The sequence below is a fragment of the Aspergillus vadensis genome (assembly GCF_003184925.1).
Source record: "Aspergillus vadensis CBS 113365 unplaced genomic scaffold BO88scaffold_26, whole genome shotgun sequence".
NCBI lineage: Eukaryota > Fungi > Ascomycota > Eurotiomycetes > Eurotiales > Aspergillaceae > Aspergillus > Aspergillus vadensis.
The window spans coordinates 525,846-549,096 of record NW_020292064.1 but is presented as its reverse complement, the minus strand read 5'-3'; the positions used below and the strand labels follow the sequence as shown (position 1 = coordinate 549,096).

General features: G+C 50.0%; 8 protein-coding genes across 8 annotated transcripts; 4 read left to right on the top strand and 4 right to left on the bottom strand.

The window, feature by feature from the left end:
* Positions 1–15: 15 nt before the first annotated feature.
* BO88DRAFT_148928 (uncharacterized protein) lies at positions 16–694 on the bottom strand. Its single transcript, XM_025701505.1, has one exon. The coding sequence runs from the start codon at positions 599–601 to the stop codon at positions 161–163; it is 441 nt and encodes a 146-aa protein (XP_025559114.1). The 5' UTR covers positions 602–694; the 3' UTR covers positions 16–160.
* Positions 695–3,215: 2,521 nt separating this feature from the next.
* Positions 3,216–5,721, top strand: BO88DRAFT_349219 (SUI1 family translation initiation factor; the record flags this gene model as incomplete). The annotated part of the gene is made up of 9 exons (XM_025703444.1): positions 3,216–3,252; positions 3,333–3,383; positions 3,458–3,489; positions 3,561–3,577; positions 3,711–3,808; positions 3,874–3,894; positions 5,239–5,313; positions 5,424–5,516; positions 5,573–5,721. The coding sequence occupies 9 exons, from the start codon at positions 3,216–3,218 to the stop codon at positions 5,719–5,721; spliced, it is 573 nt and encodes a 190-aa protein (XP_025559113.1).
* A 772-nt stretch (positions 5,722–6,493) lies between these two features.
* BO88DRAFT_490949 (uncharacterized protein) lies at positions 6,494–8,254 on the bottom strand (the record flags this gene model as incomplete). The annotated part of the gene is made up of 5 exons (XM_025712821.1): positions 6,494–6,838; positions 6,929–7,076; positions 7,129–7,184; positions 7,255–7,917; positions 8,207–8,254. 5 exons carry the CDS (start codon positions 8,252–8,254, stop codon positions 6,587–6,589), a joined length of 1,167 nt encoding a protein of 388 aa, XP_025559112.1. The 3' UTR covers positions 6,494–6,586.
* An 84-nt stretch (positions 8,255–8,338) lies between these two features.
* On the top strand, positions 8,339–9,454 carry BO88DRAFT_349144 (uncharacterized protein; the record flags this gene model as incomplete). Its single annotated transcript, XM_025703440.1, has 3 exons — positions 8,339–8,709; positions 8,779–8,886; positions 8,959–9,454. The coding sequence occupies 3 exons, from the start codon at positions 8,339–8,341 to the stop codon at positions 9,452–9,454; spliced, it is 975 nt and encodes a 324-aa protein (XP_025559111.1).
* Positions 9,455–9,948: 494 nt separating this feature from the next.
* Positions 9,949–12,927, bottom strand: rgd1 (putative Rho GTPase activator (Rgd1)). The gene is made up of 9 exons (XM_025707579.1): positions 12,635–12,927; positions 12,511–12,564; positions 11,822–12,428; positions 11,561–11,769; positions 10,938–11,505; positions 10,742–10,885; positions 10,594–10,688; positions 10,465–10,535; positions 9,949–10,411 (listed from the first exon to the last, which is right to left on the bottom strand). The coding sequence occupies exons 1-9, from the start codon at positions 12,794–12,796 to the stop codon at positions 10,300–10,302; spliced, it is 2,022 nt and encodes a 673-aa protein (XP_025559110.1). The 5' UTR covers positions 12,797–12,927; the 3' UTR covers positions 9,949–10,299.
* Positions 12,928–13,686: 759 nt separating this feature from the next.
* Positions 13,687–16,204, top strand: BO88DRAFT_349336 (transcription factor domain-containing protein; the record flags this gene model as incomplete). The annotated part of the gene is made up of 7 exons (XM_025703447.1): positions 13,687–13,926; positions 14,111–14,196; positions 14,264–14,569; positions 14,621–15,058; positions 15,104–15,369; positions 15,432–15,941; positions 15,993–16,204. 7 exons carry the CDS (start codon positions 13,687–13,689, stop codon positions 16,202–16,204), a joined length of 2,058 nt encoding a protein of 685 aa, XP_025559109.1.
* A 2,352-nt stretch (positions 16,205–18,556) lies between these two features.
* racA (putative Rho GTPase Rac) lies at positions 18,557–19,873 on the top strand. The gene is made up of 6 exons (XM_025701504.1): positions 18,557–18,771; positions 18,835–18,867; positions 18,980–19,038; positions 19,114–19,294; positions 19,354–19,586; positions 19,642–19,873. The coding sequence occupies exons 1-6, from the start codon at positions 18,739–18,741 to the stop codon at positions 19,700–19,702; spliced, it is 600 nt and encodes a 199-aa protein (XP_025559108.1). The 5' UTR covers positions 18,557–18,738; the 3' UTR covers positions 19,703–19,873.
* Positions 19,874–19,949: 76 nt separating this feature from the next.
* On the bottom strand, positions 19,950–21,486 carry BO88DRAFT_407942 (RNA-binding protein). Its single transcript, XM_025707578.1, has 3 exons — positions 20,819–21,486; positions 20,512–20,740; positions 19,950–20,435 (listed from the first exon to the last, which is right to left on the bottom strand). The coding sequence occupies exons 1-3, from the start codon at positions 21,366–21,368 to the stop codon at positions 20,246–20,248; spliced, it is 969 nt and encodes a 322-aa protein (XP_025559107.1). The 5' UTR covers positions 21,369–21,486; the 3' UTR covers positions 19,950–20,245.
* Positions 21,487–23,251: the final 1,765 nt, after the last annotated feature.

Here is a 23,251-nt window from a genome sequence, read left to right as displayed (position 1 = left end):
CGTCACGACGGCTACACGACTATCCTCAGGGATGGTCACCGGACGCTTGTAATGTGGATTGGTGATATGCCTGATAGAACCAGGACCGGTATACTACACATTCGATCCTTTCAAATTGAATCTGGTGCGGTTAAACGAATCGAGGAGCTGGGTGGAGCGGCTATGGGGGGGAGGAGACGGAGGTTAAACCCCGGTAACCGTCGCGGAACTGAGAGTTTCGGGGGGGCAAGGCGGGAAAGGTCAATGGATCCGATGGCGGAAGAGATAGAAGCGAAGACGCCCAGCGGAAGGGAGATGGTATAGGAAGGAAACCAGGTGAAAGACCAAGTAGGAAGAAAGAAGAAGTGAAGTAGAGGAGGAGGAGAGATAGACCAGGAAAAAGCCGAAGACGGTGGCCGAAGAGAGCGAATCTGGAGATAACGTAAGGAGGACCAACTGGCACCTGTATGACCGACCTACCCAAGAAGGAAGTCGCAGTAGCCCGAGAGGGGGCAGGGATTACCGGCTCGAGACGGTAAATTATCCGGCTGACGGCTGCCAGTCCGCGTGGTGCAATACCGCTGTAATACCGGCTATGGGGAGGGGGGATCCGTATTTGCATTTGATGGATCCTCTTGAATTGATGATCGGAGCCAGCTTATCCATAGGCTAATCCGAGAAGCTGATAACTACACTAGTAGTAAGTATGTACTCCGTAGTTATCCCTGATGGTTGGGGCTAATAATACCCACAGAATACCTACATAGTACATATTCTAGTAGTAGTCAAGGCCCGGAGTATCTACGGTGTTCCTGCTGCTGAATATCTAGACTGAAACCAAACTAATTCCTGACTTACTATACATATTCTTCTTTATTCCTGTGCATCTTGCCTGATCTACCCGGCTCTCCCTCCCCCAGGCTTCCCTCTCCGCATTCAGCAACTGACGCCGACTGAGTCAATCCATGAAGAACTTACTCACTAATTAGAAGATTGTTTGGTCTGTCGGATGGCCTAGTCCACCGCAAGTGATCACGCTATTCGGTAAATCTATCAACCAATCCTGAATCGATCATCTTGGCATCAGATGATGGGGGTCCCCTTCATTCGGATGATTCTGAACCTGCAACTCGACGCGATTACCTGATGATATCGCGGCATATCGCCCCATTCTTCCGCCAGTGGCTTGCAGGCTAGGATCGGATGAAAAATGGAAACTCCCAGGAGCCAGTTGAATCAAGAGATAGGGACCATGGCGAGGCGACTCTCCGTGCCTAACCCAACCACAGCCATCTTAACTCCGCAGATCGGCCCGTTTAAGGGCGATCCCTGCTCGATGGACAGTACCTTGGAATTGAATCCCAACTTGTTTGCGTTGTCGTACAGTAGTGACCCCCCCCGGGGATTAATCTGTGATGCGCAATCTGTGCGGCGTTTGCAAGGTAATAGAATCTTGTCATGTCCCATCAACTCTACCTGTAGCACACACAAGGTGATACGTGTGCGATCTCCCTGGAGAAGGAGGGGCGAGGGGTATTATTTTTCCCTGACTGTCACAATCGAACAAACATACGGTGAACAATTTTCAACTATCCGATTCAGTATCCCGACTAAAACCAACCCTAGATGGAGACTATTCTAACTTTGCCTGAAGCACACTTCCGTCTCTTCCTTCTCCAAGACATTTTTTTTTTTCCAGTTTTTCACCTTGAAACCCACTCTCCATCACCCTGTGGGCCGTTGGATCAAGGGGATCCCATTCTCTCGGATTCCTCCAGTCTTCTCCTGCCTAAGCGCCCCGAGCCCCGTCGGGAAGATCCATTGCCGAAGGATGTTAGACATGTGTCATGATATTATTCTTCTTGACCATCCCCGTCGCTGCCATCTCCCATCTGCCATCTTCAAACGTCCGGCTGTGGGATGCACCCCCTCCACAGTGGCATGACACTGCGTGGGAGACTGTGAGGACCGTATGACTATGCCGTCTGATTCCAAGCTTCTCCGCATCCTAAGTGGCACCTCGCTGTAGATCTTCCCTGACCTTTTAGCCTGTAGATACTAGATAGATGGATAGATATAGTCTTTTGATTGCCTTCAGGTCGCCACAATTTCCCCGGTCCTTTATGCGCTAGAGCACCTACGTCTGCCCTGTGCTACTGGGTATCTACTCAGCAGAGATCTCCTGTTTTAAATACGGGGAACAGGGATCCATGTGCTGAACGCACTGGATCATCCCGGAAACTCCGAGCGCACAGACTGGCGCATCACGGGCTGGTACCAGATACTGGCCACGGAGCAGCCTTTCAGTAACACCTACCCTAGCCGCAGGATGCAGTGCAACCCTGGCTGTCCCAGCTCGCAAATGGCCACGGTGAGATGAGCGGATAGGTACACAAGCATGGTCCGGATTAAAATCGGGGTTTGCGAAAGGGGCTGCTCGGTTCTGGACAGCCACGGAATTGGGTCCTCCGTCGGAAGCCCAGCCCAACGCCCCTTATGCACATGCAATAATAAATTGAAAAAAACAAATAATTATACGCCTTGTTCTTGGAATAGATAGATAGGTCGGGAGACTCTCCATCTTCTTATCATTTGGTGTTTTTTTCCAGAAAGCACCGTGCATGCGTGTGTATCTTGCGTTGCCCGCCCGGTCAGAACTGGGAGGATGGTGGGTGTTTGCGACACCTGAGCTGATCTTGATTCCAATCGCCGACCGTATTACTGTTGATCGCCCCTATCGCTTAAAGTTAGTTGATCAGAAGTACAGAGCAGGCTGACCTGAGTGTCTGATACGGCTCAACCCGAAGATGGGTGATCTCCGAAGGGATCTCTGTCTGGTCCCTCATCTCTACAGCTGTCCTCCGAAGGGACTAAGTACGCTAACCTTAAGGTGCCCGGCCTCGGAGCTAAGCAGTCACGCTTCTTGAGTGTGGTTTGCTCGATATCATCTGCTAGTCCAATAGTCAATATAATACGTAGCATTCGTTAAGAGATAGCTAGAAACTAGCTCTGATTGCGATCGTCTTTCGGTCGCCAATGCGTTCGCGAACTCATAATGGGATAATCTAATGGGACAACTTATCATCCGGGGGAGATAAACCTCGGATCCGGGCAGCCTTTCCGCTTTGGTCTTGGCGTCACGCATCGCTTGGTTGGCCTGTTCGCCTGTCTCTCAACCTGAACGAAGGTACCTCTTTCACGGCCTGTGCAGTAGCCTCGGAGTATCAAGCGACAAGATGGCATCTAAGAAGGATATGCGGAGGTTGGACCTCGGTAAGTATTACGTCCTACTATCAAAATATTCAGCTTCCGATTTTGAGCGTGTGTTCGCTGACGTCGACGTCGTCTACTAGCCATCCCCTACATTGACCCTCCCAAGAGCAAGGATGAGGCCGACATGTCTAGTATGTGACGAATGGATGATAGATTACATTGTAGATGGGATAGCAAGGACAATGTGCTGATTGCCCCGGTTCAGGCGCCATGTCCAGCACCATGCCTATGGCTGCGGTAAGTCGCGAACCCCGATCTGAAGATATCGTGCCCGTTTAAGCTTCAGACGCGCTAACACTTACCGGCAGATGTTCACCAGGAATAGGTGAGCGCAAGATCTATCGCCTCAATTGGCTGTGTGGTTATATTCTAACAAAGCTCGCGCGCGCAGAATGATCGGATGGTAGGTCGACAGTATCTCCAACGTTTCAACAGCTGGCTAATTTGGATCAATCCAGGGTCTCCTTCGTTTTCTCGCTTCAGTCCTGGCTCGGTGAGACTCCAGACCAGAAGAGAACTGCTTCGACTCCGGCCTACATGTCCGTCTTGATGTCCTGTACGTGTACACATTCTGCCCCCGCTACAAGGGACTTATGAACTAACTGCTGCATGCGCTTATAGTGATGGCTTTGGTGGTTGTATGTTGCCGGAAAATCCTAATGAACGATTGGATCCTTTCTAATGTGCATTCTATAGACCTACTTCCCCATCTTCCTGCCTCCCCAGAATGCGCGCGCTGCCCCGGGCGCTACTGCTTCCACCACTCCTTCCCCTTAAGCGACAACCGTTTCTGTGATACCATTGCCGACGAGTTTCGATACACTATAATACCACGAAGTTTTTCAGTTCGCATTAAAAAGGGAAGAGTTGAAAGGTTGGGTTTGACGGTAGTCGGAAGAGGAAGGACATGAATAGTTCAGAGCCCTTCGGCCATCTGTCATTTACTTTTCTGTACAGGGCGAGATTGTGATGCTGTATGAACATCCTAATACCTCAATTGCCATAATATTATCATTATCTCTCTAGAAAGGCCTGAACATAGTTTGATTACCAAAGTTACTGTGGCGAGCTTGTGATGCCGTACTAGCCGTCCATAACACATGTCAGGGGTCCTGTGTCTCAGGCTTCGGTGCACGTGTATGATATGAACTTGGCATGACGGATTTGCTATGTAAACTATATGCTAGACAGCGATAGACAAGCTCAAAACTGCGTAGAACCTACGTATGTATATGAGGGGAGTTCGGGGAAAACGGAGGGATGGAGAGGAGAGAGCCCTTGGCGGTTGCCACCGATGTCCAATCAGCGACCCGATTTGGAAACCCAATTATAACATTTGTCTAGAAGCGCGACGCCTCTCCAGCCCGCCAAAAGGCTAAAGGGTAGCAATCAGAATGGACCTTGAACCTAAGAGACGGGCCAGTCATGGATGGAACGTACCAGATCACCGCGCTGGAAGGGGGGAAAGAGGGCTTAGTCACGGGCACACCGCCTTCCCCCACAAGGGCGCTAAGGCAACGCCGCGCCCCTCAAAAGGCTCTTCTGTTCTTCTTCCTGTTTCCTTCCCGACCACCACCTCATCCACTTTTGAACCTCCAACTCCAAGTCTCCCAAGACTCTACGATCACTTCGATTTCCACAGAGATCTAATTCTCTCCCCTCGCTCACTTCCTATACACCGCTTTTAAGGGCCGTTTACGACGAAAGGCCGAGTTTATGTCCATCGAAAACCTTAAGACCTTCGGTGAGTCGCTTCGCCACCTCCCCCCCCTTCTGTGGACATCGTCCCCAGGCGCCCGCGGCACTGTCTGCAGCAGATGTTGGTCTTCCTAGCGATGGTCTTTTGAAAAGATCATTGTGAAGTAGACTCTGTCTGCTAAGGCTTGGCTGTGTAGCCAGGGTCGTCCTTTTTGTCCAACTGCGTCACAAGTTGGCGGGGTAATATTTGGTCATGAGAGCCTGAGGCTGACACGTGCTCTTCCACAGACCCCTTCGCCGAAGCTGACGAAGACACCGGCGAGACTAAACAGTCTCAAAATTACATCCATATACGGATTCAACGTACGTTCTATTGTTGTCCCTTCCACGTGGTGCCTTCACCCCTGTCATCGTCGCTGGTGGCGCCACGCTATCTCACCATCCACCTATGACTAACATGTATTTGTCCACAGAGCGCAATGGTCGTAAGACCTTGACTACCGTCCAGGGTCTTCCTAAGAAGTTCGATCAGAAGAAGATCTTGAAGGTCATCAAGAAGAAGTTCGGTATGTTGTCGCCTACTACCTACGTACATCGCCATGTCACTAACATACCCTTTCAGCCTGCAATGGCACCATCGTCAACGACACTGAGATGGGAGAGGTGATTCAGCTGCAGGGAGATCAGCGTAAAGATGTTCAGGAGTTCTTGACCGACAAGAAGGAGGGTCTCGAGCTGGACGCCAAGACCATCAAGGTCCACGGTTTCTAAGCCAGACGCCACGCCCCCGTTCCGGTCCCTTCTTCCCAGTCTACGTTTCCCTCAGAGCGGTGCGGCAGGGGACAGTATGTGTCCACCTGCCCTCCTTCTGATGTGACATTGCGGTCCCCGCCACTGCCACGAGGGTTGTTCGGTCTAATATATTGTCTGCTGCTATTACCGCTCTTTGCCCGGAATACTGGACTTGGGCCTTTTGTCGAATTGATGCACTATCAAGTTGGTCATCTTTCCATTCGCGACTAGGCAATGGAAAGAGGCCCAGTGGGTCTGGCTTCCCTGACTCGACTGCTACATCTGGAATGGGATAATGACGGAACAAGGCGTTGGTAGATACCCAATATCTTCATAGATGATTTACTTCTTCTGTTTTCTACTTCTTCTGTGTCGTGTCTTTGCTTGGCTTCGTGTGGCCACCAGTACGTGAAAGGACAAATTTCGGCCTGCTTGGTTGCATCGGTTGATTAAAGGATGGGGAGGCTTGGTCTCGATCACTCGTTATTCTTTAAATGTTCTAATCGTTGGTGTGTTGCATTACCGCCTTCCAACTGTCATTACTGTATCCTTGCTCGAGAATGAACTTTCATTCCTGGCGGAATGGTTATGGTGAAATACTTTTTTTTTCATTCCTTTTGGTTCCAACCTTTTCTCCTACTCTAATCTTCGTAGTTGTCGTAGTTTTAAGCACTTTACGAATGTGTCTTCTGGTAGAGGGAGTGCACAATGATAGTGTCGTAGATTTAAGCTATTTACGAAAGTTGTTTTAGCGCAACAGGATATACAATTGGAATGATAGCTAGTCTATGGAAGCACGCATTGCGCCGCGGTACATCTCTCGATAAAACTAATCCCTTCTAGCTTACAATTCCCCAAGTGGAGCCCGCCCATCCGACACTCGCATGCGGAGGAAAATAGCCACAGCCCAATCCCAAAGCTTGCGAGTGATGACGAAGACGGGCACTTCGGGCTCATTCTCACGCGTCAGATGCAACTGAAGGAGAAGCGATGACATGCTGACGAAACTGGCCACAGCCACGACGAGAAGTGCAGCTGCGGTTTCACGCTTGATTGTCGCGTGATTCTGGGTAGCATGATAAAGGAAGGTAAGGGTCTGATTTGGAAGAAAGGGGGAGGAGTTAGTTTGACACATTCCGATCATCCGAGGAAATTATGCAATGAGGATTGAGTCCAGGAAGCTTACAGTGGTAATGGATATCCAGGCGGGTAAAAGACAACGGGGGTCGGACGAAGCTCCGGAGAGGTAGAGGACCCAAGACGTGATATAAGCAATCAAACCGTTTGTGGTAAGGAGACGAATAACAACAGCTGGTGGGGTATAGTTCAAAAGCCTGGGGAGGTTAGCGGTAGATCACATGAATGTTAGGATCCGAGGATGCATACCATCGAGACATCATACAATCAGCAAAAAAGTAAGAAAGATACGCGGATGCACTGCACTGTAGTCATAGTTAGACCTATTCTCCCACTATACAATGCTCCGAGAAGAGAGGAGAGATAATCACATACCCACATAATAGCCAAGGCCACCTCTGTTACCCGGAATCGTCTTTCAACATCCCAGTCTTGACTAACACTCCCGACAATCGCCGCCGCCCACCCCTCATGTCCTATGCCTGGTCGAATATGCAGCAGTTCGGCCAGGAAGGTGAAAGCACACCGGAGCCCCCACCACGCGGCGGGCACGGTGCTCAGCGCGCGACAGATCAGTAAAGGTAGATACCATTTCCGATCAACTCCTAGAATGACGGCCACTCGGGGATGAAGGGCAGAAGGGACCGAATGACCAGCATCGTTGATACTAGGAGTGGGGGAGGTGGAGGAGGCCGGGGAGGGCGGAACGACGGTCGAGGGGGCGGAGGAGGGGGCCACGGCTTTATCGTTGGAATCCACTTTTGAGAGTATGGAAGCCAGAGTAGTATAGAAGGGTGAGTTGGGGGTCGTGGGAATGGAATCCGACAGCGAAGCAATCAAGTCAGGTTCAGGAGAAGACGACCGGGCATGAGACGTTGAGAAGGATGGAGAAGCAGCATCACGATAAGGAGGAGCCAGCCTTAATACCCCGGCATATGCGGCCGTCACGCAAATATTACCCGAATAAGCGGCAGGCAGATCCGAAGAGAAAGAGTCGTTGGTGGTAGGTCCAGAGCTAAATTGTCTCTGGTCGGACCCCTAAGCGGTATAGTAGATTCTCTGTTTGGTGCACGGCGAAACTCCACGAAACAATCAGGTAGGCGGTGCTGTGTCCGCGGCGGTCGGTTAATGCTTGGGAAACGCAACGGAGGGCAAGTCCGAGTCAATGAGCACACGCTCCTCCTGTCGTTCGAAAGAGAAGGCCGAGAAATGACGCTGGGGGAGATGCACGACAGGCGGGGAAAGTGCATGGGAAGAACTTCAATCAAAGTGAAGCCAAATCAGCCAAAAGGCGAGTCTCGCGGCGGAGAACCACCCGCCACGTGACCCCGGGGCCGCTCGGCGGAATTTCTTTGGCTTCGTTTTCGCGCTTCATCTCTTGCGTCCAGCTCTCCCCCGGCCTCTGCGTCTTGCTCTGTCCCGTCTGTCGAGGTTCTTTCCTCTGGCCGCTATTCTCGTCATGGCGTCCTCGCTGTCCAAGGGCCCCGTTTTCTCGGCCATTCGATCCAGCAACGCTCCCTTCTCTGCCTTCCAGTCCGGTCCGGCCATTGCTACACCATGCCAACGCCGATACCTCTCCCAATCCTCTCAGCGCAGTGCTGGTCTCCGCGGCATGCCTCAGAACATCTCCATGCCATCGCCCGCTCAACCTAGTATGCGAACCCGGGGTAGGGGTATGCCTAGGACGGATCTCCCCCAGGACATCGGACTTTTGCCGGGCACCTTCATCCGGCCGCTTTGGAGAGACATGCCCTCCATCTTCCAGCAACCCTCGGAGCGTTTACATATGGAATGGCTGTGGATCAAGTCGGCTTTTCAGAACTTCGTTGGGTCAGTCCCTATGCCCCCAGAACCGCCGCTCAATGGCTGCCAACGTCCGAGCTGCTAACAAGACACCAGAATCCTCGCCTACTGCAAATGGCTCAACAAGGGACTTGCACTTAGACTGAGAGAGCGTCGACAGGTTGCTGCCGAATACCACAAGAGGATGTACACTGCATTTGCCGCGTAAGTGTTCAGTCTTCTCGTTCCACCACCTTTCCCTCCCAACAACCCATTAACGATCCTCGCGAAACATAGCGGCGACACTTCTACCCTGCGCAAGGTGTGTTGCACCGGTCTTGCCAACCAGCTGAGCACCCGCATCGCTGCTCGTCCCAAGGGCGAGCGTGTCACTTGGAACCTGGACAGTTACATTCGCTCCCCGGGCACCTACTTCACCGGTGTTCGCGTCATGTCGGATCGTGCGACTCAGATCCCCGAAATCCCCAACTCCGGCGTTCGCCAGGTCGTCCTGCGCATCACCAGCCGTCAGTCGAAGGGCACGACAAAGGCGTCTCCCAACGGTGCCCCCGCTGACAGCACCGCCGTGGCCAACAACACCAAGCAGCAGGACTGCACCGAATACCTCGTCATCCAGCAGTTCCGCTGGGCCGGTGAGGAAGACCAATGGCGCGTCTGGGGTCACGCCACCCCCACGACCGTGGAGGACCTGGAGAGTCCCTTCTTCGCCCGTGGCATGAGCCTGGCGGACCGCATGGAGGCCATGAAGGAGACGATGACCGGCAAGAAATAAGCCAGTCAACATCCGATCCTGAAACTCAAACCCACCATTGTAACAAGACCTGAGTGCAACCCAAGCCTCCTCTCCACTTAGGGGCCACTCCTTGAACCAGCAAGCAAGGGCCGTGTGTGGTTTCCAAGGCCCGCATTGCATTGTATTGATACGCAGTGACGAAGCACAACAAAAATGTGTGTTCATCTGTTAGCTTGGTATCTGCTACTATTACTACTTACTACTACACATCATCTCTCCCCCTCCCCTCCCCCCAATCCTCTTGCATTTGCCGTTGGCTGCGGAATCATCTCACTGCTTCGCATCCAATTCGATTCTTATCATGTGTTATTGAGAACTACCCGATACCATGCAGTCGATTGATCCTTGCGCGCTTTTGTGTTCGTCGTTTGTTCCTTTGTCTTTGACGACAGACGGACTATATCTGGGCTCATAGCATATCATTCTCGCTGCGATTCTGTACTATATCTGATTGGCTATTATCTCACCAATTTGAGACTTGTAATTATTTACATTTCGATCACCACCTCTTGGGGCTTACAGTACAGGTTTTAGTAATTTTAGGAGATGATTAGTTGGGTACTGTTTCGTATCCTGGTATCGAAGGCATCGAAAAACCAATAATCGCAGCGGCCTACCCATCCCAAGGGAAATACTATGTACACATTGTAGTAATAGCAGGGATTGGCAAGGACAATGAAAGTAAGTAAAGAACAAGAATGGGGGCGGTTAGATCGTAGCAAAATGGGAAACGTGGTATTCGCGTAAGATTAAGGGAAGCAAGAAGAACTGCGAGGGTAGGGCTTGTTCAGTAACTTGCGGGTCAATGGTTGAAAACGATGGATCTAGTCGTCGTCGAAGATTTGGAACGTGTTGACAAGGATAGTCTCGATGACTCGGACCTGCCAGCCGGCATCTGCGATGTTGCCGCCAGAATTGGCACCCATGAGGGTGGGTCTAGGGATTGTTAGTCGACAAGACATAGAGAGGGAAAGACTGTCACGACTTACCCGAAGCAGATGGCAATGTTTCCTGCGTTCATCCGATTTTGTGTGTAATGCTCTTGAATTTTGTTGAGATGCTGCAATGCGTTAATTCACAGGTCTTCAATTAGGGCAGTGCTGAATTGATAGACATACCAGTATCAAAGCCCTCAACGTAGCGTAATGAGCATCCGGAAGGTTGTTAACTAGCGCATGGAGTGAATCACGGCGCTGGATGTCATCATCGATGCCTAGATAGGAGTGGTTAGTGGAAAGTCATACAGTCTTGGTTAAGGTTACTTACGGGCCGCGTTAATGAAGTCGTTGTAGAAATGTGATGTGAACAGCGGGTCCGGCAGGTCCCGGAAGAACTGCTTCAAGAGCCCAGCGACACTGTTAACATCATGATAAAAGTTCTCTGGGTTGGTAAAATCGACTTGCGATGAATCTGCCGTTCGTTAGTTAGGGCTCATTCCTAGTGACTCGAGAGGCCAACGCACCATTGTCGAACAGCGCCTTCATGTGGCTGATATGAGTGGCACTACCAGAAAGTCGATAAATACCCTCCATGTCCAATCCAAAAAGCTCAATAGCCTGGAAGCATTGGTAAACAATCATTGGGACGGCTGTCCCATCCCGGGTATATAGGTCATCCAAAGATACGCCAAACACCGGCTTCAAAGGAGGAAGGTTAGGGCTAGGCTGGAAGCCATTCCCGGTTGGTCCCAGCGGCGTCTTCGCCGGTAGCGCAGGAGCTTGATTCAAGTGATGTTGCTCAGATCTCGATGTGGGATAGGGAGGCTGGAATGGCGGAGACGAGTATGAATCAGGGTTTTGTGGATATGGCAATGATTCAGTGGCTGGGGGAGAAGCAAGTGCCGGCGCCGGCGCCGGAGCTGGAGCCGGAGCAGACACCGGTGCTGGTGCTGAGGGTTGAGACGATGCTGGAGTAGAAGAAAGGAGATTTGACTGCGAGAATGATTGAGGCAGGAACATTGACTGTCGCTTATTCTGCGTGGTCGGTTGCGAGGCAGGCACAACGGACCCGGAAGATGATCCTCCAAGTGTCTGGTATGCAAGACTTAGCTAAGAACACATTGGCATCGGTACATGCAGGACTCACCGGATGACGTTTGTATTGAATTTGGTCTGAAGTCACAGCAGCAGGGTTCCGCTCATGGCTGAGAACGTACTCGTTGAAGTCCTTCTCATTGTCAATTTGAGAAACGACTTCATACAAGCTCTTTGGAGCAAGAGCAGGGTTGGCCGAGCCATCCTTCAAAGGGCTGATGGCTAAACCTTGTCCAAGAAGCAGCTTCTCGTTAAAGGTTGCTATAAAGTGGTTAGCATCGACCATGCAACGAAGTGGGGGCTTCGAGCGCACCGAATTTCTGCAACTGCAGTGTGAGACCAGAATCGCATTCCGCAATCAGCTTCTGAATGTTTTTTACCGCCTCAGGTCGCAGGGTCGAAACCAGCTCCTGTCGCGCCGACTGTGCAGCCTGGACCTTGGAAGCATAGTCAGAGTCAGCGTTCTGAACCTTGCGCAGCAGCTCTTCTTCATGCTGCGCAGCCGACTTGTGACCCTTCAAGCCAAACTTTCCACCCTGCTTATCACCAGTCTTGACCCGGTCGTATTGTTCGGCAAGCGATTCGTACTTTGCTTTTGCCTTCTCCGCAGAAGTTTCCGCTTCCAGTACCCTCTTCTCCGCACTCAATCCGGTCTGCTTCCATTGCTTACGGCCCTTTTCAATAGTGGACGCGAGTTCGTTGAGATCATCGGCCATCTGCTGCAGAGACACGGAAAATTGAAGTCCATGGTCCGCCATGCGGTCGTGGAAACGATTGAGTTCATTGTAATTATGACTGTAAGTACCTTGGCGGTTCTCGTTGCGGTACGCAGAGTCGTGAAGGGAACGAGAGAGCTTCCGCAGGCCTTGCGCATGCTCTTCTTCCAGGGATGACCGTTTCTTGAGGAAAGTAGAGAAATCCTGTAGCCATTGGCGTCATCGATTAGCGTCCGTGTGCTTTCTTTGTTACCTGACAGCGGTGGGGGTGGAGCCTGAAACGCACCTTGGCTGAGGAGACACTTTGCTTTAGTCGGGTCAGGAGAGTGGTGACACCGATCTATAAATGAGGGACCTCCTCATCAGTATGTCATGACCTAACTTATAAACATGCCATAGACATCACGCACATCTGAGTATACAACTTTGTCCAGACGACCCTTCAATTCTTCCGACATAGGGGCTGGGCCGGGACGGGGCTCTAGAGCTCCGGGGTGGCCGGTAGAGCCGGCACTCGATGGTGGCGCATCGGGGTCATGCGCTGGACTATCGTGTAAAGCGGAGTCTGCCATGGGGGTTTGTGTGCGGGAAAGGCGTTAGGGCGACTAATGAGTGAAGAGACAAAAGAAGCACAGATGTACAGAAACAGTTGGTTGGAGGGGGTGGGAGGAGTGGGAGTGGGTATATAGTTAGATAGTGGTTGATAGTAAGGAAGCTTCGGGGGTAATTGCGGAAGCCTACGAACTCCCGACAGCTGGAGAGTTGCTATTCCGGGTAAGGCTGCCGTGGGGGAGGCTGAGGTGGTGTGTGTGGCTGAGTAGTAAGTAGTTAGTCACTGGTACCTGATTGCGTTTTGTTCCTTACCGTAGGCTACTACTTACTGCATTGATCTACTCCCTAGTTACTACTTCCTTGATTGATTGATTATGTCACTTACATCATCATTGCCATCAAAATTCTGATGAATAATATCTCAGTATTGTATTTTTTTGAAATCAGATGGCTTCAAATATTTTATGCAGAATTAATATGCACCTACGTCATATGTCTGGAATGTCAGATACCAATGATCTGTTCTAATACTTCATATAATTTGCGTATCCAGAGTGGATCATGGAATGTACCATGGGTACTTGAGATAAGATTACCATCAATTTACTTTGTATTGTAGACTGATTGCTGGATTGAAAGATGCTAAGTCATTCCGTCATCTAGTTACTATCTTTATACTTACTGGTTAATTGGTGACTGCAAATCCAGGCAGCCCACCCAGCTGACTCAGCTGCCATCAACCGCCGAGATTCGCGAGAGATTTCCTCCGTCACCCACCAAAACCCACCCAAAGTTTTCTGCCGATTTCCGGCACCTGCACGCTGGTTCCTATCTGATTGCGCTCATCATTTTGCATGTGTTAACGGGTCCCGCGGTTCCAAGACCGTCGGATGTTTCTTGATTTATACTGATGGATCTGGAGTTCCGGGGTGTCCTCGCACCGACTGGGTTGGCGACGCATGCCAATCTGATAACTCCCCCGGCCTCCTCTAGCGACCTTCGGAGCACCCCGAGGCTGCCCCGGCCGGTGACTGGCTTCGACTTCGCCTCCAAAAATTTAGACTCTTGCGGCATGGAGAAGATCCCCGCCATCACGGGCAAGCGGAGGGGTGGCTGTAGAAAGGCCTGTAATGAGTGTAAACAGCAAAAGGTAAGCTAATCTCGATCTCCGGCCTGTCGGCATACTTTCTCCCATGTGTCTCGGATGAGAGGATCTATGCATATCACTATCGATGCTTAGCTTCCTTCCTCCACTCGCCCCATCTTATCTCATCTATACGACTGGCTGAACATGGACCTGGTCGATTTCACAGCTTCGATGCGATATTGTGCAGACTCCGGCGGACGCTTGTTCGCGCTGCCGCCGGCTTCAGATAGAATGCAAAGTTGAGCCCACTTTTAAACGCATCTCGAAACGGAGGTAGCTTCTCCTCTTTGATCCCCTCTCCCTATTGGACCTCATTGTTCCTGACCAGTCATATATGCAGGCGTAATGCTGAGATGGAACGGGAGATCGCAGAGCTCCGGCGGCGGCTTGCTACTGGTGACCAGTCGCAGTCTGTAGAAGCCAATGGCAGCGACGAGCTCTCCCAGTGTTCCGAGGATGTATTCTGTCCTCCTGATGCGGCAGTTACGAGCAGAGCGCGGCCGCTGTCGGCGCCGTTGGAGCCTCAGCCTATGGCTACCCCTTTGACCATGCACAGAGATGGGTCTATTCTTTCCCAAGATGATAATCCATGGAGACTGGAAGATGTCTCACTGTCTAGGACAAGGGTTGCCCGACTCTTTGAACAGTAATATACCTGCTCTACCTATTCATGCTACTGTAGCTTACAGACATCCAGGTTCTTCAAGTACTATCACCCGTTCCTTCCCCTGTTGAATCCGCAGAAGCCTCCGGATGAGTATCTGCGCCGCTGTCCTTTGCAGGCCTGGTCTATTATCTGCGTTGCTAGCCGACGAGCGCCCTCAGAGCCGGGCCTCCTGAGCGCACTCTCGGGGCCATTCAGCAGACTGCTTTGGTCTACCATTACCGGAGTTCCCCAAGACTACCGTGTGGTCAAGGCTCTTTGTCTCCTATGCACCTGGCCATTGCCTACTACCAGTCAGAGGACTGATGCTACCTTTATGCTTAGCGGGCTGATGATGCAGATTTCCATGCAACTTGGATTGCACCGTCCTGTCCAGGCGGAGGAGTTTACCACTTTCCGGATGGAGGTCCAAGGCGAGGCCGTCAAGGATCGTCTGCAGACGTGGGTCATTTGTAACATTGTGGCTCAAAAGTAAGTCCACTTACCCTTATTGCTAGCGTCTGCTAACTGTAATAGCGTCGCCACCGGATACGGACAACCTCCGTCCACCATCTACGACTGGGCACTTGAACCTGCATCGCTTCGAGATGCAGACTATCAGCCTTCTGAAGACCTGAAGACTCGACTGCGCATTGAGAAATTCTGCGACCGTGTAACCAAAGCACTATACAGCAGCAAGCCTGACCCGGTGGAATTCATCAGCTCGGAGAAACTGCTGATTGTACAGCTTCTGGAGAATGAGCTTCGGGACATGGAGGTTGAATTTGGCCGCGATATTTCCAGTGAGTTGTCCGGGTGCTTTGATTTTTTTTTTTTTTTTGGCGGACACTAACTTGCTCTACAGACATTAATATGATCCATCTACGAGCAGCTGAGCTGCATCTACGATACTTTGTATTCCTAGGCTCTAGCGCACGAAGTGATGATCTGACGAAGTTGTTCATCGCTACCACATCGTTTCTCGGTCGTGTGCTCGACCTGGAAACCTTACCTGGCGAGCTTATCGGGCACGCCACCAATTACATTCTGCAGATGATTGTTTCCGCCGCATTTGCCCTCATGAAGCTGCTGAAGAGTGACTTCCGACGCCACATCGACTTCGAACATGGGAAGTTGTTGTTCAATGGAGCCATCTCGGCCATTAGGAGAATTAGTGTCATGGACCACGACCGTCCAGTGCGACTGGCAGACATTCTGGCGCAGATGTGGAATGCGGGCAGCCCCGAGGGCCCGGCGGGAGAGGATGCCCTGCAGCTGAAAGTGCGCTGCCGGATGAGCATGAGTCATGTCTATGATACTGTCTGGCGTTGGCGGCAGCGATTCCGCCCCATGAAGAGCATTGAGGATCCGCAAGGTATGTCCATCAGTAGTCACGATGAGAATCGTATCCACTAACATGGGATAGCTACCATGGCGAACCCTAGTCTTCCCGCGACGGCCGGTCCAATGACCCGGCAGCAGCAGGAAGAGGCGCTGGCGGACCCAGGGTTGATCTACCCCCCGAACTTCGATCAAGGGGCCTTCATCAGCGAAGCCGGATTTTCGGAGGTGTTCGATTCGCTCAACTGGGTGTTTGATGGGATTCCGGACACGTTTGTAGCGCCCCCGGTCATGTAAGACCAGATCGCGCATTGCATCTCAGGCGTCGGTGGGAGTTTCTGTTTCATGCGAATTGACAGCAGTGTACTCACAAAAACAAAAATGGAGATAGGATGGACGATAAGGAGAAGAAAAAGGAGGAGGGGCATATAGATTCCTGTGGATACCTTGTACGCTGTTCTGTACATATGTTCATGCTTATGACGTTCCCACTAGATACCATTGAGAATTGATAGCGTTTGAAATTAGCTAGACGGGATGGTATCTATTAGAGATGACGGATCGGAGTACTACTGTAGTAGTTCTGTGTCACCCGGTGAGTACTACTAGACAGGTCACAATTTGAGGGGACATTCCCACCATAGTAGCCTTTCTTCTTATCTTCTCAAATTTCATACAATCCTGACAGGCCGACAGAGACAAGTAGTTGACTACAGTAAAGAAAACATCATTGCAGAGTTATACCACCCTAACTATAACATACATTATATCAGATCATAAAATTTGACTTTTGAAAGATCGGCACTATGTAACAATGATGGTAGTGAAGAAGTAGTTAGTTAGTTAGAGAGTTTGAGTCCGTACTACTGTCGGGATAGGCCCGACCCGATCCAGGGTAGTACTTACAGTAGCTAAGTACTACCCACAGTATAAGCAACCACCACCATTATCACGAGACCAAATCCCAAAGTACCATACAGTAGTAGTGGTAGTACTTCCTTCCATTGTAAATAACGATCAGGGATCAAAAAATAAAATAATAAAATAAAACCCTCATGCCACGCGACAAATCGGGTGATGAAAAACCAGGCTTGCATTGCAGATGCCGCCCAGATTAGGCGCGACCTTTAGGACGGACTGCTATTCGATCGGAAGGCTGACCGGGAACAAGGGCGCTCATCCTACTACTGTAAGTACTAGGTAGTTAGGATGCATCTGTAGAGTAGTGTATCTAGGCTGGCTGGGGTGGATTTTTTGGCTATTTCTAATATTAGAAATTTTTTACTACTGTTACTTACTGTACTCCGTACTTTTAGTTAGTTACTGTCTGTGCTTGGGTTGGTCGGTTGGTTGGTTGGTAGTGGTGGTGATGATGGTGGCGGTCAGACGTTTAACTAGTTGGGATAGAGAAGGTGATGCGATGGGATGGGATGAGATGGGGATATGGTCCGTGGGTTAGGGAGTTAAACAGTAGACGATTGGATCCGGGATCCAGAGTCATGAAATGCGCGGTTGGTAAGTAGTGAGTTATCTACTATAGTTGGTTCTTTCCCCCTGAACCAGCAGGTCTGCAAGCGCCGTCCCTTGGCTCCCAGCGGTCGATCACCCAACCCTCTTTGCCTTCTTCCCTGGGAGATTTATTCTCTGGTTTTTTTCTCGCTGGGATGGAGGGGGGAAGATCGAGATCAATGGTTGGTGATGATTATAATTAGTATATCTAGTAAGTAGTTAGTATTTGGTTAGTAGAAACGAAATGAGGGATTTGGTTGATTGGTGGCAGGTCAAAGATTCTCCCAGCCATCAGTTGCTCTCTCTCATCTTCTCTACTACTACTTCCTACTAAGTTACTAGTAGTCAGGACTAAACTAACTAAAGATTGTAAGTTAAGCAGCAGCAGCAACACTAACTAAGGGAGACCGACCAAGACAGACTCGACCCCATCCATTTTCCCTTTCTTTGGCTTCAATCCCATGATTGGTGACAGTCCGTGATACCTGTCCAGTGGCTATCTCTTCAGCAAGGTGAGCTATCCAGTCAGTCAGTACTAAACTACCATCATCATTGTCGTTGTTTCTGTTGCTCTTCTTCTTCTTGTTCCCTTTCATCCATCCCCCCAACCAAGAGATTATTCTCCACCAAAAGCCGAACTGGAACTGATTGATCCATTCCCATTCAACTCTTGCCCCCCCTCCCTCTTAATCTTGCTACCCTCTCTCTGTCTCTGTCTGTCTGTCTGTCTGTCTGTCTGTCTGTCTGTCTTCCTCCTCTTCTTCTCTCTCCCTTCCCTTATCCACTCCACTCCACTAACTAAACTACCCAACTAAACTCACCTTCTTCCTCTCCTCCCTTAACTTCCCTCTCCCTCTCTCCCCCCCTCCCCCAAATTCACCTTCCCATTGTCTTTCCCTCTTGTCTGTGTGTGTGATTGATTCAGTGCTGCGTGCAGTCTACCCATTTTATTTTCTTTATCTCTTTATTCTCGCATTATACATTATTTTTTCTTGACTCCCTCCTGCTCCGTCAGCACGGTTCGAGGTTATCATTCGTGTCGATATTCATCCGTGTCTATCTCCGCCTGGGTTGCGAATTCTCCTGACCGGTTCAACCATTAGCCTTGCCCTTTCGCAGATACCCGCTTTCGAGTTGTCCCTCTTGTCTCTCCGCCCGTCAAGCCACTATTCAGTAAACACTCGATCATAACCACCACCCCCGTCGCTTTAAGCTAGCTCCCCTGCGATAATTTCAGTCCCCTCCTCGACCTTGTCGCTACTACTGTACCTATATATTATCGAGGGCTATTCTCCCATCCCTCCTCCCAATTCGACGTGACCATGGCTACTGGTCCAGCTACTCAATCCCTCAAGGTCAGCATCATTCACCTGCGTGTCCGTCTGTCAGACTGCGGCTAACGGAGCGCTGGTGTACAGTGTGTGGTGACGGGTGATGGTGCGGTAGGAAAAGTACGTCGCTCCCCTTTCAACCAGCTCGACCTCTCTCTTCCCCCTCCTCCCTCCCCCCTCTCGTTTTCAAGATCGGTCGATTTCGTTATCGCTGTTGCTAATCGATCAATAGACATGTCTCCTGATTTCGTACACGACCAACGCTTTCCCCGGCGAATATATCCCTACCGTGTCCGTACCCCCCTTTGGTCCCTGAATACTCCTCGTCTGTCTGCGAACCTCGTGTGTTGACCGGATGCCTCCCAGATTTGACAACTACACCGCTAGTGTGATGGTAGATGGCCGACCGATTAGCTTGGGACTCTGGGATACTGCTGGACAGGAAGATTACGACCGTCTTCGCCCATTGTCCTACCCGCAAACCGACGTCTTCCTGATCTGCTTCTCCATCGTTAGCCCGCCGTCCTTCGACAACGTTAAAGCCAAGGTGCTTCCTTCACCTTCCCTGCCGATCGGAGACCCGCTTACTGACCCTGGCGGATGTAGTGGTTCCCGGAGATTGAACACCATGCCCCCAACGTCCCCATCATCCTGGTCGGCACCAAGCTCGACCTGCGAGACGACCGTGGTACCATAGATGCTCTCCGACAGCGAAAGATGGAGCCCGTCTCCTACGAACAAGCTCTGGCCGTGGCCAAGGAAATCCGGGCACACAAGTACCTCGAATGTTCGGCCCTGACGCAGCGCAACCTGAAGAGTGTATTCGACGAGGCGATCCGGTATGTTCGACCGAAGCTATTTGCTACTGGAACGGATGGACTAACATTCGCATAGCGCTGTCCTCAATCCCCGGCCTGCGGCCAAGCCGAAGAACAAGAAATGCGTGATTTTGTAGATTGTCCCCAAGGACATGTTCGACTTCCCAATAATATAAACAACTAATACGGCGTCTGGGTTACGGGGCCTGTGCCGGCCCCATCTTGATGATCTTCTTCTCTTTTTGCCTTGTGTGCCCCGTTCCTCGTCCATTTTTGGTGCCATGATCCTGATGTTGTTCTCTATTTTCTTCGGGTTCAGGATAACCTTGCCTCTCTCTCTCACACATTGTCCCCCTCCTCGCCTCCCTTTAATGCAGTATAAAGATGTAACATGCCATACAATACCACTCAATGAACGTGACTTACGGGTTTCTGGGATTGCAGATCTTATCTTACTTCCACAGTTGGTCCCTGGCTACTACATGAAATCTCCGGTTGTAGGGTAATCATCCAGATCTATGTTATATTCCGTGCCTGACTTCTTCACCATCATCATCCAAAATATGCACATCAGAAACAGGAAGAGAAACGGAAGAGGATATCTCTTAAGCAAACAAGCAAAGCCAAGATACTTTTTAATCAATCCAATGTGTTCAAAAGACAACACCAATAGCAGCAGTCTAAGCCATCCGGGGCCTCCGACTAGGATGAATATGAGCATAGTCATCCACACCCGTCTCCTCGACCTTCTCTAACCGCTGCTTCTCCTTCTGGATTTCCTTGGCGTTGCGCTGTCTCTCCTCGAAAAGCTTCTTGTTCTTGGCTTCGATCTTCTCTTTCCGGTCCTTGGAGTTGCCGCCGCCGCCGGCACTACATATTACACATATGTCAGTTTACTGTAGGGAATGGTAGTGGGTATGATGGGTATGGGTATGGGTATACTCACGTCAACTCAACATTGATCCGTCGCGGCGGGTACTTTCCATCGTTGAACATGGAGTGATGGTACAGCTTCAGACAGGTCTTCATGCGGTCGTAGTTGTCGAACTCGATGAAGCCGAAACCGCGGCACTTGGTCGGCTTGTCGACTTGGGTGGCTACGCGGACGGAAACGGGCGTGATCTTCTCGAAGTGCTTGGTCAGGGATTCTTTGTCGGCGGAGTAGGGGAGGTTTCCTAACACGATCCCACATATTAGTATATCGTTGGGTGTATATGGCTCATGCATTGGGGAAGTGGGTGTTGGGTACATACCGACGAAGCAGATAAACCGCGCATTCTTCTTGTTCTGACCTTCCTGCTCAGCAGGCTCTTCGGTCTCTCCGTTGGTGGGCTGCGCCTCGGTATTCGTGTCTTCCTGCTTCTTCTCCTTCTTGGATTTCTTGTCCTTCTTGTCCTTTTTCTCCTTCTTGTCCTTCTTTTCCTTCTTTTCCTTCTTCTCCTTCTTCTCTTCCTTGGTCACCTCGGGCTCAGCCTCAGCCTCGGGCTCCTTCTCGGCGGGTGTCTCGTCGACGTCCATGGCTTCGGGCTCGGGCTCGGACTTCTTTTCCTTCTTTTCCTTCTTCTCTTTCTTCTCTTTCTTCTCCTTCTTTTCCTTCTTCTCCTTCTTGTCCTTCTTCTTCTCCTTCTTCTCCTCCTCCTTCTCAACAACAGGAACCTCCTCAACAACCTCCTCCTCCACCTTGCGCTCCTTCTTCTTCTCCTTCTTTTCCTTCTTCTCCTTCTTATCTTCGCGCTTGGCCTTCTTCACTTCGGGGGAGGTAGCCTCCTCGGCGAGCTTGCGCTTCTTGTCACTTGCGCCCATTGTGAATTATATTATTGAAAAATTGATAAAGGGTAATTAATGAAGAATTGTTAGGGAATAGTATGTAGGAAAGATAGATTGATCGGCGGCATTGGAAATTTCCTTTTTTTGCCGGGCGGAGGTGCGGAGCGGTGAGTGGGGATGGACGGGATGGGATGGTTTGGGTTTGGTGCCTGGTTGGGGGAGGAGGTACCAGTTGGTGCCTGAGGCAGAGAGGGGATGGTATGTGTATTGAAGGTGATTGTTATTCACTTGTTGGTGGTGGTGGTGGTGGCGCTTATTAATGGTTGATAGGATTGATAGGTGTATTGTATTGTTCTATTCATTTGATGGGTTCTGCTTTTGTTTATTCAGTGATTGGTTTATTGCTATTCATGTTTGTTTTGCTTGTTTGATTCACTGGACTAAGGGGTATATAAGTAGTATTCGGCTTGTCTGCCCTCGGTTTTTTTCCTTCTTACTACATCATCTCTATACTACTTAAGTCGAGGAAGCAGGTTGTCTTACTGGAACTATTTACTAGTACTTATCTACTATGTACTTACTAGCAATAAGCCTAAAATAAGCTAATCTCATACTTCATCTACAAACAAAACCTAATATGAGAATACTGCCTCGAAACCGTATTAAATCACTAACCCTACATACTTGTCTTAGATGATAGATCCTCCAGAGTGATGCAACAACTACAATTCCACCGAACTACTCGATATGCAATAGTCATGAAAATATGCGATTCTAAAAATATCTCTTCGGCAGTGGAGAAAATACCATTCGAACCCGTCTAACTTGATTATCTTCTCTTGATAGTTCATTCCTATTGGTTCTACGAGAATACAATAAAGACAGACACGAAGTTTTCGTGAATGCTACAAGTATCGTGTTCCCCGGGGCGGTTTGTCAGGTACCGCAACAATCGCAGCTGATTTACAGAGAGCGATCCCAGATTGTGGGTTGTCTCTTAATTTATATCTCCAACTGGATAACCCAGGATAGATGGATATAGACACAGAGTGGTGGAAACGGATCTCACCAGCACCTAATTGCATTGTCTAAAAGCATACAATTCATACTGCACTGTCTTGTGAAACCGAGTATACCATAGTCGAATAAGCAGCACAATTGAAACTCTCACAAGATATACTCTCTCAAAATATGTGAGTGGATCAAAGACCCATATCACTAAACGTTCTCTTACCCCATGAAGGTGCTTCTACCAGACTATGATGTACTCGTGCGGATGTAGCACATATAGGCCATTAAGCAATGCCTACCAAGACGCGGAACAAATACAGAATGCACCAGAATTGGCCCAAGAAAAGAAGAAGATGTAGACAACTATTGCCCAAAACATCTCGTACCAAGGGATGTAGGCTTCGTGGCGGTAGGTTATTCTATGTACCTCGTTCTGCTTATGGCATGATGGTACAAACGCCATGTGCGATGGCTTGGGGGGAATTGAATTCCTATTCGTTGCAGGTATATGACAATAGAAGGCTATCATCAATGCAGCTATGGCTTCATATCTTTGGTATTATCAGCCAGGCATGTATGGTTTTGGAGCATGCTTCGACTCGGTTTCTTATCATGATGGACAATTATTTCACTATATGGCTGGACTCTAGTCTCGCAAACTTTGACTGATATATGTGTCTTTGCATACGATGCACAACAGGGAGATATGCCCTTGGTATATATTTGGAGTATACCGTGGCACATCGTTCCGTGATATGAAGATGATGACATACATAGGGATTGTATCTGTCTCTAGTCCGCGAACAAGCACCTCTTCGCGTGGTATCATAGTATATGTCATATCCTACTACCTGCCTGGGGAGTTGCAGACATCACTGCGACTGCTTGAGCCTGACTGAGCTGATGGC

Excerpts from the sequence above, each read along its gene's own strand:
- BO88DRAFT_148928 (XM_025701505.1), bottom strand. The coding sequence starts at position 601 with ATGCAAATACGGATCCCCCCTCCCCATAGCCGGTATTACAGCGGTATT.
- rgd1 (XM_025707579.1), bottom strand. The coding sequence starts at position 12,796 with ATGGCAGACTCCGCTTTACACGATAGTCCAGCGCATGACCCCGATGCG. Across the intron at positions 12,565-12,634 it reads ACAAAGTTGTATACTCAGAT|ATCGGTGTCACCACTCTCCT; the intron begins GTGCGTGATGTC and ends CCTCATTTATAG. Across the intron at positions 12,429-12,510 it reads AAAGTGTCTCCTCAGCCAAG|GATTTCTCTACTTTCCTCAA; the intron begins GTGCGTTTCAGG and ends CAATGGCTACAG.
- racA (XM_025701504.1), top strand. The coding sequence starts at position 18,739 with ATGGCTACTGGTCCAGCTACTCAATCCCTCAAG. Across the intron at positions 18,868-18,979 it reads GTGATGGTGCGGTAGGAAAA|ACATGTCTCCTGATTTCGTA; the intron begins GTACGTCGCTCC and ends ATCGATCAATAG. Across the intron at positions 19,587-19,641 it reads GTATTCGACGAGGCGATCCG|CGCTGTCCTCAATCCCCGGC; the intron begins GTATGTTCGACC and ends ACATTCGCATAG.
- BO88DRAFT_407942 (XM_025707578.1), bottom strand. The coding sequence starts at position 21,368 with ATGGGCGCAAGTGACAAGAAGCGCAAGCTCGCCGAGGAGGCTACCTCC. Across the intron at positions 20,741-20,818 it reads GCGGTTTATCTGCTTCGTCG|GAAACCTCCCCTACTCCGCC; the intron begins GTATGTACCCAA and ends GGATCGTGTTAG. Across the intron at positions 20,436-20,511 it reads CGGATCAATGTTGAGTTGAC|TGCCGGCGGCGGCGGCAACT; the intron begins GTGAGTATACCC and ends TGTAATATGTAG.